The sequence below is a fragment of the Haliotis rufescens genome, unplaced genomic scaffold (genome assembly GCF_023055435.1).
Source record: "Haliotis rufescens isolate VD_foot unplaced genomic scaffold, xgHalRufe1.0.p SCAF_1, whole genome shotgun sequence".
In the NCBI taxonomy this organism is placed as follows: domain Eukaryota; kingdom Metazoa; phylum Mollusca; class Gastropoda; order Lepetellida; family Haliotidae; genus Haliotis; species Haliotis rufescens.
In genome coordinates, this window is record NW_025963779.1 from 6,158,472 (window position 1) to 6,176,826 (window position 18,355).

At 40.3% G+C, this 18,355-nt stretch overlaps 1 protein-coding gene across 2 annotated transcripts in view; it reads left to right on the forward strand.

Annotated features, from left to right (window-relative positions):
• LOC124136697 (calpain-2 catalytic subunit-like) overlaps positions 1–18,355 on the forward strand; it is a 39,003-nt gene continuing 20,648 nt past the window's right edge. The window contains exons 1-4 of one of the 2 annotated variants that reach the window (XM_046502694.2): positions 1–129; positions 2,819–3,158; positions 17,013–17,135; positions 17,335–17,466. In XM_046502694.2, the coding sequence (XP_046358650.1) occupies positions 3,021–3,158; positions 17,013–17,135; positions 17,335–17,466 (393 nt within the window). In that variant the 5' untranslated portion in view covers positions 1–129; positions 2,819–3,020. Of the gene's footprint in view, positions 130–2,818; positions 3,159–17,012; positions 17,136–17,334; positions 17,467–17,660; positions 17,679–18,355 lie in introns of those variants that run through there. The other variant, XM_048400164.1, reaches the window with a different exon arrangement.

Genomic DNA, 18,355 nt, shown 5'->3' on the forward strand with positions numbered 1-18,355 from the left:
GACCAACAGCGCGTGGCGCGAGCATCGTGCAGAGCAGACGGCATACGAGCAGACGACAGGTACGCTACACAGTGGAATCCAGAGGAGTCGATTTCAGGGGACTGATAGCTGTCACCACGTTCAGAAAAGGTAGGTTACCTTCTTATATATTGCTTGGTGAAACCATCATAATGCTGGAGAATGTGAGTTATCCGCCTCCAATGCCCTTTTATATGTGTTCGTACATTTCACTTGGTACCAGGCAAATATGGATACGTTGACATATATGAAAGACGATAGGCACTATCTGGTTGCCGCTGAAATGAATAATACATTGGAATTCGGAAGACGAAGAAACGATGATTATGTTCACTGTTCATAAAAAATGGGAATACACTATACTTTGATTAAAAGTAAACATAATTTACTACATGTTGTAAACTCACTGTTCCTGGATATGTATGTATTGCTACACTGAATTCACAAAGAACTTGCTTGAAGTGTTACATTATTTAAGTTAATGAATGTTGTACACATTAGACATGTTGAAAAATACATATCTTGTCGTTTATGTTTCTAATTTTAAAGGGAGACCGAAAACTGGTGACGTAATTGTATATGAATCGCCCTACTTCCAGTGTCATTCTACAGGGCGTTTCAGAAGACATTGAATTCAGTATTGTTATTAAGTTTTACGTTCTTATTTAATCTAAATATCTGTTACTATAACTATATTCTGATAGTGTATTTATGGTGTGTGAAACAGACCGTTACACAGAGTTGACAATGAATAGATTATGTTTCTGTCACGGTGTCTCATGTGTGTAGGTACGTGGATGGTCAAGTTATGTTTCTGTCACGGTGTCTCATGTTTGTACGTACGTGGATGGTCAAGTTATGTTTCTGTCACGGTGTCTCATGTGTGTAGGTACGTGGATGGTCAAGTTATGTTTCTGTCACGGTGTCTCATGTGTGTAGGTACGTGGATGGTCAAGTTATGTTTCTGTCACGGTGTCTCATGTGTGTAGGTACGTGGATGGTCAAGTTATGTTTCTGTCACGGTGTCACATGTGTGTAGGTACGTGGATGGTCAAGTTATGTTTCTGTCACGGTGTCTCATGTGTGTAGGTACGTGGATGGTCAAGTTATGTTTCTGTCACGGTGTCTCATGTGTGTAGGTACGTGGATGGTCAAGTTATGTTTCTGTCACGGTGTCTCATGTGTGTAGGTACGTGGATGGTCAAGTTATGTTTCTGTCACGGTGTCACATGTGTGTAGGTACGTGGATGGTCAAGTTATGTTTCTGTCACGGTGTCTCATGTGTGTAGGTACGTGGATGGTCAAGTTATGTTTCTGTCACGGTGTCTCATGTGTGTAGGTACGTGGATGGTCAAGTTATGTTTCTGTCACGGTGTCTCATGTGTGTAGGTACGTGGATGGTCAAGTTATGTTTCTGTCACGGTGTCTCATGTGTGTAGGTACGTGGATGGTCAAGTTATGTTTCTGTCACGGTGTCTCATGTGTGTAGGTACGTGGATGGTCAAGTTATGTTTCTGTCACGGTGTCTCATGTTTGTACGTACGTGGATGGTCAAGTTATGTTTCTGTCACGGTGTCTCATGTGTGTAGGTACGTGGATGGTCATGATATGTTTCTGTTGTTGTTTGCAAACAGTGAAACACACGGTGCTATGGCGTGCAGCAAGTTTTTGTCAGAGCGAAATGCTAATCATTGTCCATTGTTGCCATGAATCAGTATTTGTTTGGTTTGTTGGATCTTTTCACACTGCATTCGACAGTATTTCAGCTATATGACGGCGGTCTGTTAATAATCAAATTTGGACCAGGCAAATCAGTGATTGATGGCACAAACAAAATTCCAGTGTCATATTGTATTACTACATCCTCTTGTTTTAAAACAATGCATATCAGCAAAGAAAGTCCGCGTTAGTAATTCATCATGTTAGAAAATACAATGAATTCAATGGAACCCGGTAACCCGACGCCACCGTTTCCTGTCAAATCGTCCTGATACTCAAATTTGCGCATTAGCGAGTAGTTTGTTTGTTGTTTAACGCCAAACTTAGCAATATTCCTTCTGTATGACGTCAGTCTGTACATGATCGAGTCTGGACCAGACAATACAGTGACTGATATCATGAGCATCGATCTACGCAATTAGGATACGATGACATGCATCAACTAAGTTAGCGAGCCTGACCACCAGGTCCGGTTAGTCGCCTCTTACGACAGGCATGGATTGCTAAAGGTTAAGTCTAACCCGGATATGCACAGGGATAGTAGCAGTAGTAGTAGTAGTAGTAGTAGTAGTAGTAGTAGTAGTAGTAGTAGTAGTAGAAGTAGTATTAGTAGTAGTAGTAGATAGTAGTGGTAGTAGTAGTAGTAGTAGTAGTAGTAGTAGTAGTAGTAGTAGTAGATAGTAGTGGTAGAAGTAGTATTAGTAATTGGGTTTAGGGCGCCCACCGGATTAACGAAATATGTTTGAGAATACAGTCCCTTCAACTCCATTCTTCGTTCCTAAGATCGTCCGGAAGAGGGTTACATCATTAATATGGTTCTGATCTACGAGGATGCTCGGGTGAAAACAATATTCAGGGTCGCCAGAATATATGAACACAAGCTTGTGCACTGTTAATATATGCACCAGCATAGGAACATCAGTTACAGGCATATTCGTCATTCCATAAAGATAGACAAAAACAAGTTGCCGTCATGACAATATTAGCGGTATGCTACTGTGTGGGGGGTGTTCACTAGTATTTGAGGTGCGGCGAAATGGTTTTCACAATCATGTTCCAATAGTCTGAATATTCTTTGCAGGATGGTTCAATCTTTGGACGTCGACTGATGGGATGAAATTATGAGAGGAAATAACACTACCCCGATCACGCCCTGAGAGCTAATTCCAAGACATAATTAACACCGTATGTGCATAATACTTCAGCATTTTGAAAGGCAGGTGTCTCCCCGGTGTAGAGGGGTGACAAGTCACCTGCAATGAAAAGATCCGGGACGATGTACCATGGGATGCTCAGCATCAATGGAAGCAGATCAGTCATTAGCCTGGCCACCAGCCAAGCTTATCTACCCAAACATCATTGACAAACAAAACAGGATAGCTCCCCGGAAGTGGACTAGCATTGTTGCTGCTGGCAGTAAGGTAAATTATTTATATATGTATTAAACAGGCCTGCCACAGATTTCAGATCTGTATAAGCCAGTTACGTTGGTACATGAAGGAAGCATTAACAAAGGACGTTAGTCTTCTCATAGTTGTATTTTGCTTAGGGACCGACCATATGTGTATGGGAAGCGGGTGGATGTGGGGAGGTTTGTAAGAGACCTATTTTCGGTCTCTGAATTTTTACCGAGACAAGCGTGTCTTCTAGCCTATATCAGACTCTAGTTTCACTAGGCTTTGAAATAGACGAGTGGACCAGCCTAAATCAAAACCATGTGAAAACTAGACTATGATACGCTTGCCTCGGGAAGATGAGCCACTGCATGAAAACAGGCAATATTTTCTTTGAAAAAAGGAGCCGAAATTGTTTTTATCTATTTTAACTACACATTCTCCCAGGACATTGACCATGTTCATCAAACAGCTTGTACTGGTAACACTTCTCTCCCCATAAGAATGGTCGATGCCATATGGTGTAATAAGAGAAGAAAGTACACGATTCCTACATGATTGAATCCTGCAAAGCCAAATATCTTCGCTTCTTGGTACGATGATAGATCCACTTAACCATCGCTACCTCCATTCACATATCCACGTTCATCCTTAGCTTACACAGCCATTAATGCGAAGCACGTCCCGAAGTGTGTCCATGCTTGAGATTTCAACACTACGGTGACAAATTAATCCCTATCAAATTTCACATGTTTGAAAAAGACCTTTTTCTTCCGTGGAACGACATTATGAAATCGAACAATTAACCCTGAAATGGTTAGCCTCCACCTTACGCCTCCGCATACACGCATTGAATTTGCTCCTTTCCTGTTTGCGACTGTGTAACATGAAACATATGCCACACAGCATAAAAAGAAACAGGTCACTTCAGTCCCAGTTGAATCGATAAGAAAGAATATTTTAGTAGAAACCGGGACCTAGTGCTGCAGCAGGCGAATACCTAAAAATGTCAGAAATCGACCGAAATGTCTTGCAGTTTTCATTTATTATGGCAATTGTGTTGTGCTTTCATCTGTTGGGGAAGGTAACTAAATGATGTCAATGACTCTCATGTCAGGGTAAACTAGTCATTGATTATGGTGTTTACTCAGTAATGGACGTGAACAGAATTAAATGACGTTTGTGTCGATTTCATGCACGTTCAAGTTTGCAAAGAAGAGTATGTAACGTTGTAATTATCCTTCCCAATCCTATTTGTTTCGTTAATATTAACATTGTCTATTTTCTTAATATATGCATACAATGTAATTAAACAGCAAAAATATCACGTGTAAACATATAAATAACGGAGACTTAGAAATAAGCAGCCTCTGCAGATGTTTTTTTTCTGGTGTGACTGTTATATAAAAGATAGTATAGTCAGTGTAGATAGATGACGTAAGGCAGTTTTGATAGTGTGTTGTTGAGGTCAGTGAAGAGAGGGGAGGGAGGAGGGTGAGAGCTCTGATAGTGTGTTATTGAGGTCAGTGTACTGAGGGAGGATGACAGTTCTGATAGTGTGTTATTGAGGTCAGTGTAGAGAGGGAGGATGACAGCTCTGATAGTGTGTTATTGAGGTCAGTGTACAGAGGGAGGATGACAGTTCTGATGGTGTGTTATTGAGGTCAGTGTAGAGAGGGAGGATGACAGCTCTGATAGTGTGTTATTGAGGTCAGTGTAGAGAGGGAGGATGACAGCTCTGATAGTGTGTTATTGAGGTCAGTGTACAGAGGGAGGATGACAGTTCTGATGGTGTGTTATTGAGGTCAGTGTAGGGAGGGGGGGGGGGGGGACAGTTCTGATGGTGTGTTATTGAGGTCAGTGTAGAGGGAGGGGATGACAGTTCATACCTTGGGTTGTTGAGGTCAGTGTATAAGGGACATATGAAAGTTCTGATATAATTTGACACAATATTCATTTTGATGTAAACAATCCCATAAGCGCCATATTGTTCCAACCAGCAACAGCTTTAATGGGATAATTGTCGTTATGTACAATTATAACAACATTCCACGGATATGATAACAAAGTGCCCAACTAGTCACAAGTGCCAAGTTGACAGAGTAAATTGTCCTTTATTTTGGCAAAACCATAGTGACCTCAAAATAAGTTGATTTCCCGCTATGGAACAGGTGATGTGTGGGGCGTGTGCGTGTGCGTGTGCGTGTGCGTGTGCGTGTGCGTGTGCATATGTGTAAATGTGTGCTTTCTTGTGCTTGTCCTTGTATGTGGTTAAGTGAAAAATTGTCGTCATACATTGGACAGAGATAGGAAACCTTGCGTTCTAGATTCTACAAGATCTTTCACCGAACTGTATTTTGAAATAAGTCTTTGTCAGCAGAGTAGTTGCCTTTTTTGGTTTGTTTGTTTTGGCACGACGTTTGTTAACCCTGAATATCTACTGACTGTGATATCGTCTGTCATGTCGTACATCTTCATAGTCATACGAATATTGACCATTAAAGAGGCTACTCTGGTTGTACCCAAAGGGCACACTGTCATACTTTTTAGTTAGCAGTCACGGTCACCTGTCATTTGTAGCACCAGAGAGCCACATATATAATATGCTTATTCAGTTTTCCAGCAACAATTTCACGAGTAACCTTTAAATAGGATAGTTAAAAGTCATAAAACCTTTCGTTTACGTATGCTGATAATAGTGTGTAAGACAAGGCTATTTTAATATCAAACTAATTAAAATCAGACCTCAGAGCTCGCTAGCGCTACAAAAAGTCTGAGGACATCCCATTACAGGTTACGTCAGAAAGACCTGTCATCCGATCAATGGTCGCTTACGTCCGAAAACGCTTTCTGATCATGCAACCTCGAAAAGAGTAACACGGGACATTCCGAACGTCAGACTGATTCCGAAGACTTCTCGACAAAGTCATCGTCTATATCTAACTTCAATGGGGTACACACTTGGAACAGAAGAGACTTTAATTTCCCCAGCCCGTTGGAAGTACTGCCACACAAGCTCAGCTATCTATAGGAGTTTTTTTGTACAGTTACTGAATAAAGTCCCGCTTAGTGATTCCCAGTTATATGCTTTAAAGTAATTGTAGAGATACGTTACTAAATGTGGGTACAATGGCGCAATTAAGTGTTGTCAGAGAACATATAGCGATTATCTACCATAAACACTGATAACATATTTACTGCTTCACAAAATTCGATGTATTGCAGTAGAAACTGACGACGTCGTGTTAGTGGTGTATACGTAAATACTAAAAATTGCTCCTCTCTCGCGTGTGCTGGTGTGTGTGGCTACTTGTACTAGTCTGGACTAATGCCGGTTTTATAGTGCTAGTCTACTGTGTGATGCCATACCGGAGTTAGATTTGGGTACCCTACGCATAGTAAGCAGAAAACTGACTTCGAGTCGACCCCTTAGTGCCGGACGCCAGGCAGGGTAACAACATGTATAATATTTTCACGCCTTTTGGCATGACGCGGAAACGAACCACCGACCTTCCGCTTTTCAAAATATTTTATTTTTTTCTTATTGAAGCAGTTTGTTGGGAATGTTGTTGATATAAGCAGCAAATAAAAACTTTCTATTATCATTCGAAATCACGAGCCCGTTGTACAATCCTGACTGTATCATAAGCATGTGTTTATCAATCATACATTGATGATACCAAGTGTTCACATGAAGGTGAACGTATCCTGTCTTAATGAAAGCACCCATCACAAGCACATGAAAAGCCAAGTCACGTCAAGTGAAGCCAAGTCAGCTGAACAAACACGGAAACAATCACAACAGAGATTTGATTTGGACGCCATTTCGGACTTGGGTCGTCAAAAGGCGTGAAATGTAGATGCCGAAAGTTGGAGCTGCTGGATTATTGCTCAGCATTAGCTGAGTTCATTCTTCTTTCCTCTTGTTTTTATGCATTTAGCTAAATATGAATTGACTATTTGAGAGAACAATTTGTGATATACATTGGTCCCTAACAGTCTCAAGGTGTGGACAATTGGTGATATACATTTGTCCCTAACAGTCTTAAGGTGTGGAAAAATAGTGATATACATTTGTCCCTAACAGTCTCAAGGTGTGGACAATTGGTGATATACATTTGTCCCTAACAGTCTTAAGGTGTGGAAAAAAAGTGATATACATTGGTCCCTAACAGTCTTAAAGTGTGGACAATTGGTGATTTACATTGTTCCCTGACAGTCTTAAGGTGTTGACAAATAGTGATATACATTGGTCCCTACCAAACTCATCACCAATCATTTCTATCTATTAATAATCAAATCATTGAGACCCAATGAATAAATATCGTGGTTAAAGTTATTGTGAACTTTTCTTAAATACTCCAAAAGGTTCGTATCACAGAATAATAGCGATACATTGGTAACCACGCGGCTCCCTAACAAATACAACCACAATGGACTAATTTGGACCTGTGTCATTAAATGAATTTCATTGTAAAGAATGATAAAGATAGCTACCCTTGAACACATTGCAAACACAGGATGAACAGCATTGAATGAATGTTACACATTTATGTATACAATTAATGTAACGTCACTACACGAGTCTCTTGGAGCGGCGCTAGTGTCAGTTATTGATAACCATTCCGTCAAGGGCCGACGTGGCATTCAGGCTAACTTGATGCGAGACGTTAATACAAAAAGACATTGTATAAAGACATTCATCACTGGCGATGGCAGGTCAGAAATAGTACCAATGAATCAATACAGTCTGTTCGTAAAGAGTGAGTGAGTGGATGGGCTATTTTACAGCGGCATGTCTGTTTGTAAAGAATGAGTGAGTGAGTGAGTGAGTGAATGAGTGAGTGAGTGAGATTGGTTTTAGTGCTTAAAGAGCAATGTTGCAGCAATCTCACTGCGGGACTTACTTAAAATCGACTTTGCACACTGTACCATTATTGGCAATCGAACCTGGGTCTGCGGCTAAGCGAGGGAACGCTTTGACCACTAGGCAAATGATAGCGACTTGATAATAGGAAAGTCTACTGTTGTAGCATATGTGCCTGGATGAACTTCCGCAATTGAACAGAAAATTAGGAATGAAATTTATATAATAATATTACTGTCATAATGAAATGTCACAGAATAATTCGTTATTGGTTTATCACAGCAATTACAAATCAGATATGCTACAACACTCAGTTCAATCTTTTTTTATCAAATAGTTCGAGAAACGTATTTTTCCAATGGTTTTTTAAATAAATTTCTCCAAATAAGTCTATTTTGCTTTACACGGCAAATGACACCATACGCATTTGTGACAAAGATTTCAACATTTTCGATGTACATGAATCTGTTTCTAAAATTTACACTGAATAGATGTCCCCATATATACCGAATGACTAAGACTCAGTTGGTGTTACACGTATTAAAAAATCCCACTTTTCATGCAACCTTTATGTGCGTAAGACGTCCACCGTGAAGTCTATAGAACTAAAAACAATATATATACCATCCTCAGCTTAGCGCTTGGACAGGGTTCATTATAAAACGTGGACACAAATATCCTTGGAAATATAAAACATGGTTAAAACTAAAATGAGTCTACGTAACGGGTGACTTTGCATGAGGAACTGTGATGTAAACTGCAAAGGTGAACTTCCTTTTGAACCGTGGTAAATAACTATGACATGTCGCCACAAGACGACACCTTGATGTAAAACAACTACTTTTCCATATACTCCAACTAGTGATGCTCAATAGTGAGAACATGTTATGGATTGTTGATGAAACACATAGTAACTGGTTTATTGCCTATCCAGCGTCTTTTGTGTCCATGGTTGGTCAATAAACGACTTCCGGTTCGTTAGATGCGCGCGGGAGAATCGCCATGACAACAAGATGACATCGATCTTTACGTGATAGGAAAACTATTAATTCAACGACTGTATGTAGTTCTGATTTATTGTAATAGTGTAGCGGAGGGTTCTCAGGGGAATAACTATCCTACTCAGTAGCAATTATCATTGATTGTGTTCTCTATTCCATAATTGCGACACAATGGGGTTACATGACGTGAAGGGGCGCGGAGCGTGATGTTAACGCAAACAGAATTCAGTATGAGTTTGTCCCTGTATAGAAGACGTTGCGTATTTTAACAATCATACACCCTGTTTACAAGACTAATGCGTTTACGAATACCTTTACTGCAATGATGCAATGAAGAAACCAGTGACTCATTTATGAATGACTATTAGGTTATAACATGATTGATAATCATTAAAAACAAGAAGAAATTAAGAAATTCTTACAAATTATAAGCAACTGTTTGGGTAAGTAAATGATAGTATTGATTACATCGACATATACTATTTTATTATAGAGTGAGAGTGCGTTTGCCGCGTTTAGCAATAAAGGCAGTTTGCACACATTGTGCCATGAAAGGGTTTCGTGTGTGGTTTACATCGTCTGGTCGAACCATTGTCCTGTAACTTATGCCCTGAGACAATGGTTCCTAGCTTACATTGTCCTTCTTTGGACATTGATTCCTGATATACAGGAGTTATACCCCTTGGCGGATCTTGTGTCCTTCTATAGCAGACCTGGGACTTAATATCCGGGCGATATATGTACTCTGACTTTATTGCTATAATGAGAGTGGCCCCTGGAGATTTGACACGACTGGCACCAGCTGTTCTCAGGTAAAATAAAGAGGTGACAATGGTTTGTACCGGTTAAATTTGTTTTCCAAGGTAGGTATTAAAATAAAATGATTTATAATTTTAATGATTCAGAATTTTAGATACATGCGGATCGGCTTCTCTTTCGATAGCTTGGGTACGTATTAGTGAAAAGAGAGGGTAAAGGTCGATTAAGTAATTAAAGTTGATAGTAAAGGAAAACCAAAATTTCATAATTATTGAATCTTTATAATTATGTTTATTATCATTATCATACACGGTTTTTCGCAGTTATTTTTCTTGTGCACACTCGCATAAATGTGTGCAGAAAATAGGAAAGGATTACTGAGTTGATAAATATACTTTGATATATCGGGGCGGTGGAGTATCCTTGTGGTAAATGCATTCACTCGTTGCGCCGAACACCCGAGTTCGTTTCCCCACATGGGTACAATGTGTGAAGCCCATTTGTGGTCTCCCCCGCCCTGATATTGCTGGGATTTGCTAAAAGCGGCGTAAAGTATTCACTCACACCCCTGGACGTATCGGGGAACTAAAATAGCGATAATCTGACAAAATATAGCGGCATCAGGCTTCTGTATAATCAGTCACATTGTACTGTGTACCCTTTGTATATCAGTACTGGGTGCCGTTGTACAACGCGATCTTAGCGCTAAGGTGATCGTAACTCCCAAACCTTAACATGGGCGAACAACAGTCGTAGTGCTAAGGTTGTTTTGTACAACGGCACCCTGACCTATGTCATGTAAGAGTTGTTATGGTGCCGTACTCTGTAACACCGTAAGAAAAAACAAACAGGATACGCCCAAATACATCACTAGTTAAATGGGTACGCCATTTTGATTTAATTAATAAATCTACAGGAGTAGATGACAGTAGATGCTGTAAAAAATATTAGTGAAAAGATTGCCTCACATACCAGTTCTGTCTAATCCGAGTTCAGTTAGAAAAACATCACTTCGTGTGTTTATATTCTATATACATGAGAATAATATAACTTGAAGTGTTAGTTTTGTTTGGCCTGGCATTGATTCAAAACGACTAGGCGATTGTGTACTTGAACAGAAAACGAAACTGATAACACATTATAGCTCCTAGTCTCTGACATTGGTACCCAAGGAATAGTGGTCCTGGGACATTGTCACCGAGTTCTACGACATTCGACACATCCGGTATAAATGTCCGGGGCTAATTATCCCAGTAAACAATGTCCGCCGGATATTGAGTTGGGGGGACTGTGTGATCTGAAGACAGCGGGCATTCGGTATGAAAGAGAAACGCTTTAAGATCCTGTAACCGCGAAGCTACCAATGCCCATATTGGATTAGAAAAGTAAGAATTATGAAAGCGTGACATGCAGTATAGTCTGTCAGCCGGGCACCCATATTTGACTAATCGGTATACTTATATACTGTGTCTGCAAAGCAATTTTTGGCTCCCTTTTTTATTGGTAAGATGTATAGTAGTATATGCAACAGCCAAAACAGCAACTTACCCCTGATAGGTTGAAATATGATCACTTATATTCATTACTTACTGTTGCTATGGTCCAAACACCAAGACAGAAAGTAAACAAAGAAGTGAATTATATACTACTCACCGGACAACATATTGTACTGGCCATTTTCCTGTGCCAACTTTGGAGACCTTCAAAAGAACTTTTAAAAAACATGCAAAGCTACTCGATTTCAAATGCTATCATATTTATTCTACATATAGATAGCATTACCTTCAATTTTAAACCGGTCACAGTTTGCCCCCTGTTTGGTACCAAAATTTTGCCGGGCTGATAGACTAGTAATGGTGTGACACGTGTTGGTCAAGATGGTATTCACAACACGACGTAACCTTTACTGATTTACGTTATTTATGACCAAGAATTGTGAACAGAGTAGCTCCTTCCAATTCCTACCAATTAATTGTATCAGCACATTGGTATTGACATACATTGAAATATTGATGAATTGGTTAATCAACTTGGACGTCGATGGGCAGTAATGTTAAGAACAAGGGTATAATATAGGTTGATAAAGCTTGATGTCTGAGTATATATAAGTAATTGATGAGTAAACACATACATATTTTACTCATGTTACATTGGGTTCTCAAGTAGGTTTGTATGAGATAATTCTTACCCTCGGGTACACTCGGACTTAGTCTGATATGCCTTGGACCATGCCCGGACTGTCGACAATAGCAAAATAATCAGTCCAAATATGTGTCGACAGTCCAGGAAATTGAGATGATGTCACACATGAGTGATTTCACGGTGTTCCCGAGACTAACAAAGCAATTAACAACAGAGTGCGGGATATGTAGTACACATTATATTAATTTATTCAGTCAATATAACAACATGCATATATATCATATGGCCAACATATTTTCATACAATATCACACAAAAAGTAAAATGTGAGAAATGGATCATTCATAAAGTCCATTCATAAAGTCCATCCATTTGAATGTTTAGCCAAATTAGCCAAGATACAGCAGCTCTGACACATGGTCTGTGTAGTTTAACTCGGTAAGTCTATCGGCAAGAAGATCGGCCTTCAAGGATCGAATCCGAGCATCGATGATGCATCGTCTGACCTGTAGTCTGTCGCAAGGCCTAGCTTCTGTGTGCGACGCCATGGAGCTTTGACTTGAACGTATCAACTTCAGTCAGAAAAGGGATAGCAGGGTGGTTGTGACCTTGACCGACCGCATTCAGCACGTTGTATTGTGTCACCAGGTACGATGGGCAGTGGGCATCTGTACATCTCCAGTATGTTTTCTGAGCTCTGCGTCTTTTGGCTCTGTACTTAAATCCATTGTGGTAAAGATTCTGACCTCCATTACTGTTGTCTATCAGTGTAACATGCACCATAGCATTTGCCATTTTGACAATGGTGACCACATTTTAATGATCTGTTATATATACCCAAATGCTAAATGTTTCAAACAGCATTCCGATAATCCTTCTACTCCTATTATCACATGAAATAATTACTAAATTTTCTTTTCTGTTTCCGTTTTTTTCTCCTTCTACTCCGGATATTTAATTACATTCTTTTCATGTTAATACCCAAAAGATTAATTTTCCTACTCACATAAGTCAAATATAGTCTTACTTTTCTTAACAATTATTTAAGAAAAATATTCTCTTTAACTTAATCCCTTTACTCATTTTACGAGACAATAGCCATCAGTAATCACTAAGAAAGCATTCTCATCAGTTAATTAACATTGTCACGGTTAAGTGACCATACCATGGCGACAGGCCGGGTAATTTCTTTTGTCGACGGTTAGCAAAAACATATTTTTCATGTGTCGACAGATCGGGCTGACACCTAAGGTTTAGTGGTCAAGCATCACGCTAGAAACCTGTGTTTGTGGGTTCGAATCCCGGTTCGCCCCGATTATGTTTCTAGTTTTGTCAGCACCATACCCGTGCTCGTGTGGTAAACTGGAACCTGCATCACTTCGGGCTTTCCTCTTCAAAGCGGCGTTAAAACCTACTCACCCACTCCCATCTCTCGAATCTGTATATTCCGGAACAGATTCGAGTGATGTCTTCTTCACGTATTGGAGCATTGCATTGAAGTAATGATGGTCGCCGCATGGATGGAACAGGTGGATTTGGAGGTCTCGGCGTCGTTATGTATTATGTTAGACAGACGTTAGATGGGAACTAAAAGCAATCATGCTGTCATATGTTGAGATAACACTGCCTTAAATGATAAATATAGAATCCTTGAATGATAAATGTTGGCAGCGTAATTGTACACCAGTAGTTTAATGCCAGGGGTTTCGTTTTATTACATCCTTACGTCAGACTGACATGATATATTCTAAACAACTATTACAGGAAGTTGATTGATAGCCTTGTGTCGAACTGTAGGTTCAATGTGTCAGTTCCAAAGTCACTGTAACCTAGGCAGGTTTCATATGTGATGTTATGGGCTGCAGAGGAAGTAATTTCATGTGTTCTGACATATGCACACTCTTACAGACACAATTTATTGTTGTTGTTCATGTGTGCATGTTAGTTATGTACGGACGTTATTTTAGAAAGGTAAATAAGCTGTTTAATTCATACCAGCATTATCATAATAGGGGACACCAAGACAGCGGACTTCCCACATTGTTTTCAGTAATTATGACATCTCATATTTTCATAATCCTACAAAGTGTATATAGATAATAGAAAATAATTCATTTACTATTTCACGTTATGATAATTGGCGGGCGCAAATACATTACACATAGTGGATGTTTGTTGCCCGTATTATTGCAAGAATATGTTTCATAGTTCAAACTGATATTGTATGTGTTTAAACTAGCTAAAGCCTCAATATTATATGCTTGCATATATACATAGAGAGGGTAAAAGTGTCAGTACCGAATGCCTGGGTTTGATTCTATATACTACAGTACAATGGACGAACACACTGAGATATTGCTGGAATATCGCTAACGTTTTGTGTACCTTGCTCTCTCACTCGGAACAAATTCTTGGATTCGACCAAGAAGCAGCTGATCGTGGCCATCTGTGTTTCTCCTGTGTTCTGAGTAAACATGCCCTACAACTCTCGTACTTTTAGGCCTATAGTAGTAGCAAATACTCTATAGGCCATACATATTCTGTGTACGATGTGATATATGGTGCTTAGTATGCACTGTGGTACTAAGTTCTTCCTTGTTATGGATCATCTGGCAGCCTATAGACGTAGACATTCCAATCACACAAGCGCATGCAACATATTAGGAAAGGATTGTTAAGAAAATATAGGTCATAAGAGACACCGGAAGTCTTTATAATTTCAGATGAAATCTTATATCACCATGTTTTGGCCAATATATTATTTAATTTGCTGTTTTTGAGAAAGATTAACTGTTGTAGTCATGTCCAATGTGAGAATATGTCATACATGATGTTCCATGTTGATGTGATGAGGACAACTATCGGCCCCAAGGAAATGAAAATGTTGTGATATTGATTTTAGAAATGGTTGCAGCCAAACTGAAAGGATATTAAATATTGACAATAAAATATTGATCTTTCTCCAAGCAGTGTGGAACGAGTACCTTGGTGACACGGTCGTAGGACGAGAACATTTGAAATATGACTTATTGGAAAATAGCCATAACCATGTTATTTTTATAAAGATAAACAACTTCAAAACAAGTCATTCTTTAACGTTGATAGGTTGATTGCCAGCACTTCTTCTTGAAATACGACAAGCGTTAATTTGAACGTTTTCAGCTTCTGTTTCTGTGCGTCGTGTTTAGATTATGTGTCTCGAGGCATGTTAAGAGGCATAGATTATTGATACAAAACATTCAAGTTGCATTAATGAGACAATGAGAATATATATTTTCCCAGAGAAATTTCCTTACTAGGATTAGGAAAAGGTGTTATAGACAGTGTTCTGATACAGTTGGAGGAGTTCACAGGAACTCGCTGTCAACATGGGTACGTTGCTCACATAGGTACGTCAAACGAGTTGGTGCGGAGTACACATAGGTACGTCAAACATGTTGGTGCGGAGTACACATAGGTACGTCAAACGTGTTGGTGCGGAGTACACATAGGTTCGTCAAACGTGTTGGTGCGGAGTACACATAGGTACGTCAAACATGTTGGTGCGGAGTACACAAAGGTAAGTCAAACATGATGGTGCGGAGTACACATAGGTACGTCAAACGTGTTGGTGCGGAGTACACATAGGTACGTCAAACGTGTTGGTGCTGCGTACACATGGGTACGTCAAACGTGTTGGTGCGGAGTACACATAGGTACGTCAAACGTGTTGGTGCTGAGCACGCATAGGTACGTCAAACGTGTTGGAGCGGAGTACACATAGGTACGTCAAACGCGTTGGTGCGGAGTACACATAGGTACGTCAAACATGTTGGTGCGGAGTACACATAGGTACGTCAAACGCGTTGGTGCGGAGTACACATAGGTACGTCAAACGTGTTGGTGCGGAGTACACATAGGTACGTCAAACGCGTTGGTGCGGAGTACACATAGGTACGTCAAACGTGTTGGTGCGGAGTACACATAGGTACGTCAAACGTGTTGGTGCGGAGCATACATAGGTACGTCAAACGCGTTGGTGCGGAGTACACATAGGTACGTCAAACGTGTTGGTGCGGAGTACACATAGGTACGTCAAACATGTTGGTGCGGAGTACACATAGGTACGTCAAACGTGTTGCTGCGGAGTACACATACACGTAGGTACGTCAAACATGTTGGTGCGGAGTACACATAGGTACGTCAAACGTGTTGGTGCGGAGTACACATTGGTACGTCAAACGTGTTGGTGCGGAGTACACATAGATACGTCCTATTTAATGGTCTGTCGTACACATAAGTACATCCTACGAGTTGGTACGTTCCATATAGGTAGACACCCACGTGGGAACCTGGTCATACAGATACGTCCTACAAATCGTCACGTGATCAAGCCGGGTGTACAGAGATACAGTGTCGTCATGGGTACGCTACCCACGAGGTAACGTTCTCCATATGGATACAATGTGCACTGGGGTACCTGGGTTCTGACACGCGATCCTGTGTACTCCCCAGGGATCCGAGGATGAAAATCGAGCGCACTCTGATCCATTGACCGGGCTAATAATGTAGATATGTCATGGTCTTAGCGTATTTGAGCATTTATAAATATGAAAGTGCGCTGTACAAATGCATAATTTAATTTAAATAATTTAATGCTGCTCACATGGTCCACTTGAGTACTCTCCCCCGATGTAATCACCGTCAACGACTACAACCATGATTAATCCATAATAACAGCCGCCTTACCCCCCACGTATATATTGTTGGACTACTCAGTTCCCATTCCACCATGCACACGCATCACTTAGCTGCACTTATAATGACATAAACTGGTGAATATCGGTTAATGCACCGTGATACCGTAGCCATATTAAGACCTACTTGTGTCACCCTACACTTGTATACATGGAATGCTGGAAGGAACACCGGTGTTCGCGAAATGTGCTGCTGTAGCACTGTTCCACTGAATAGTAATGTGACAATATTTTGAGCATTTTGAAGATATGGCTTATAAACAGATAATTGTTGCGTTCATTATTTATTTATAACCGCACTGCTTAATATAACCCATTTGTATCTGGTACTGATCGATAAGTACACATACATCATTTCCATTTTTCTATTTTCCCAGGTTCCTGTATCTACACAGTCTTCCTCAGGCGGGTTGTTCGTCGACCCAGAATTCCCCCCTAACTTAAAATCAGTCTTCCGAAAAAAGAAAATAGAAAAGAAGATTACTTGGAAACGTCCATCGGTACGTCATAATTACATACTCTACATTCAAATATATGTTTATTGACCAAATATAATGTCACTTTACCGGATACAGAATCATTCATAAATATAACATGGGCTTTAAAATTGCTGTTGTTGCTTTAAATTGGATTAAGATTCAAATATATACATGGAATTATTTTTAGACTGACAAGATTCACATTCACGATTATTTCCAGGAACTTTCTAGAAAGCCGTCTTTGATAGCCGATGGCACGAGCCGCCATGACATGAAGCAGGGTGACCTGAACGACTGCTGGTTCCTCTCAACTCTGTCTGCCATTGCAGAGAAACCACAGCTCATGGCCAAGGTAAGTGTAGCACATAGCAACACCTTTAGGAGAAACCACAGCTCATGGCCAAGGTAAGTGTAGCACATAGCAACACCTTTAGGAGAAACCACAGCTCATGGTCAAGGTAAGAGTAGCACATAGCAACACCTTCAGGAGAAACCACAGCTCATTGCCAAGGTAAGTGTAGCACATGGCAACACCTTTAGGAGAAACCACAGCTCATGGCCAAGGTAAGTGTAGCACATAACAACACCTTTAGGAGAAACAACAGCTCATTGCCAAGGTAAGTGTAGCACATAGCAACACCTTTAGGAGAAACCACAGCTCATGGACAAGGTCGGTGTCGCACATGGCAACAGATCTATGAGAAATCACAGCTCACAAGGGTTGAATCATACGTTCTGAGCCTCACATAGAAGGAGCCGCGTAATAGTGAAATCGTTTGTTGCATGATATCAAAGAGGCATATTTACATATTGACCTTAGTCAGTAGAGCAAATTGTTCTACTGTGACAAGTCAGTAAAATAAGCAGGGATCTGTGACTTTTGGAAAAAAATGACAAACAACAATCAATGAAGGTATGAGTACACCACTAGGGAAGAGTGTCCTTTCCTGTGCCAACGTTGAGATCGGCAGAAATGTAGCAACGTGGCAGTGAAAGGCTTGATAATGGCCCCAGTCCTGGAAGGCCTGTGACGTCAGCAACGCCAGAAATGATCCAGACAACCAACGATATGGCGAGTGACTGAGTGTCACAGTGTTAGTTCAGCAGGCATTTTCAAAAAGAGATTATGAAGAAATGAAGAAATTATCAGCTCGTTTTGTTTCAAAGCTTCTGACATCTGATGAAGACCGCAACAACCAACATGTCTAGAGATAATCTAGGTATTTTTGAAGCTGATCCAG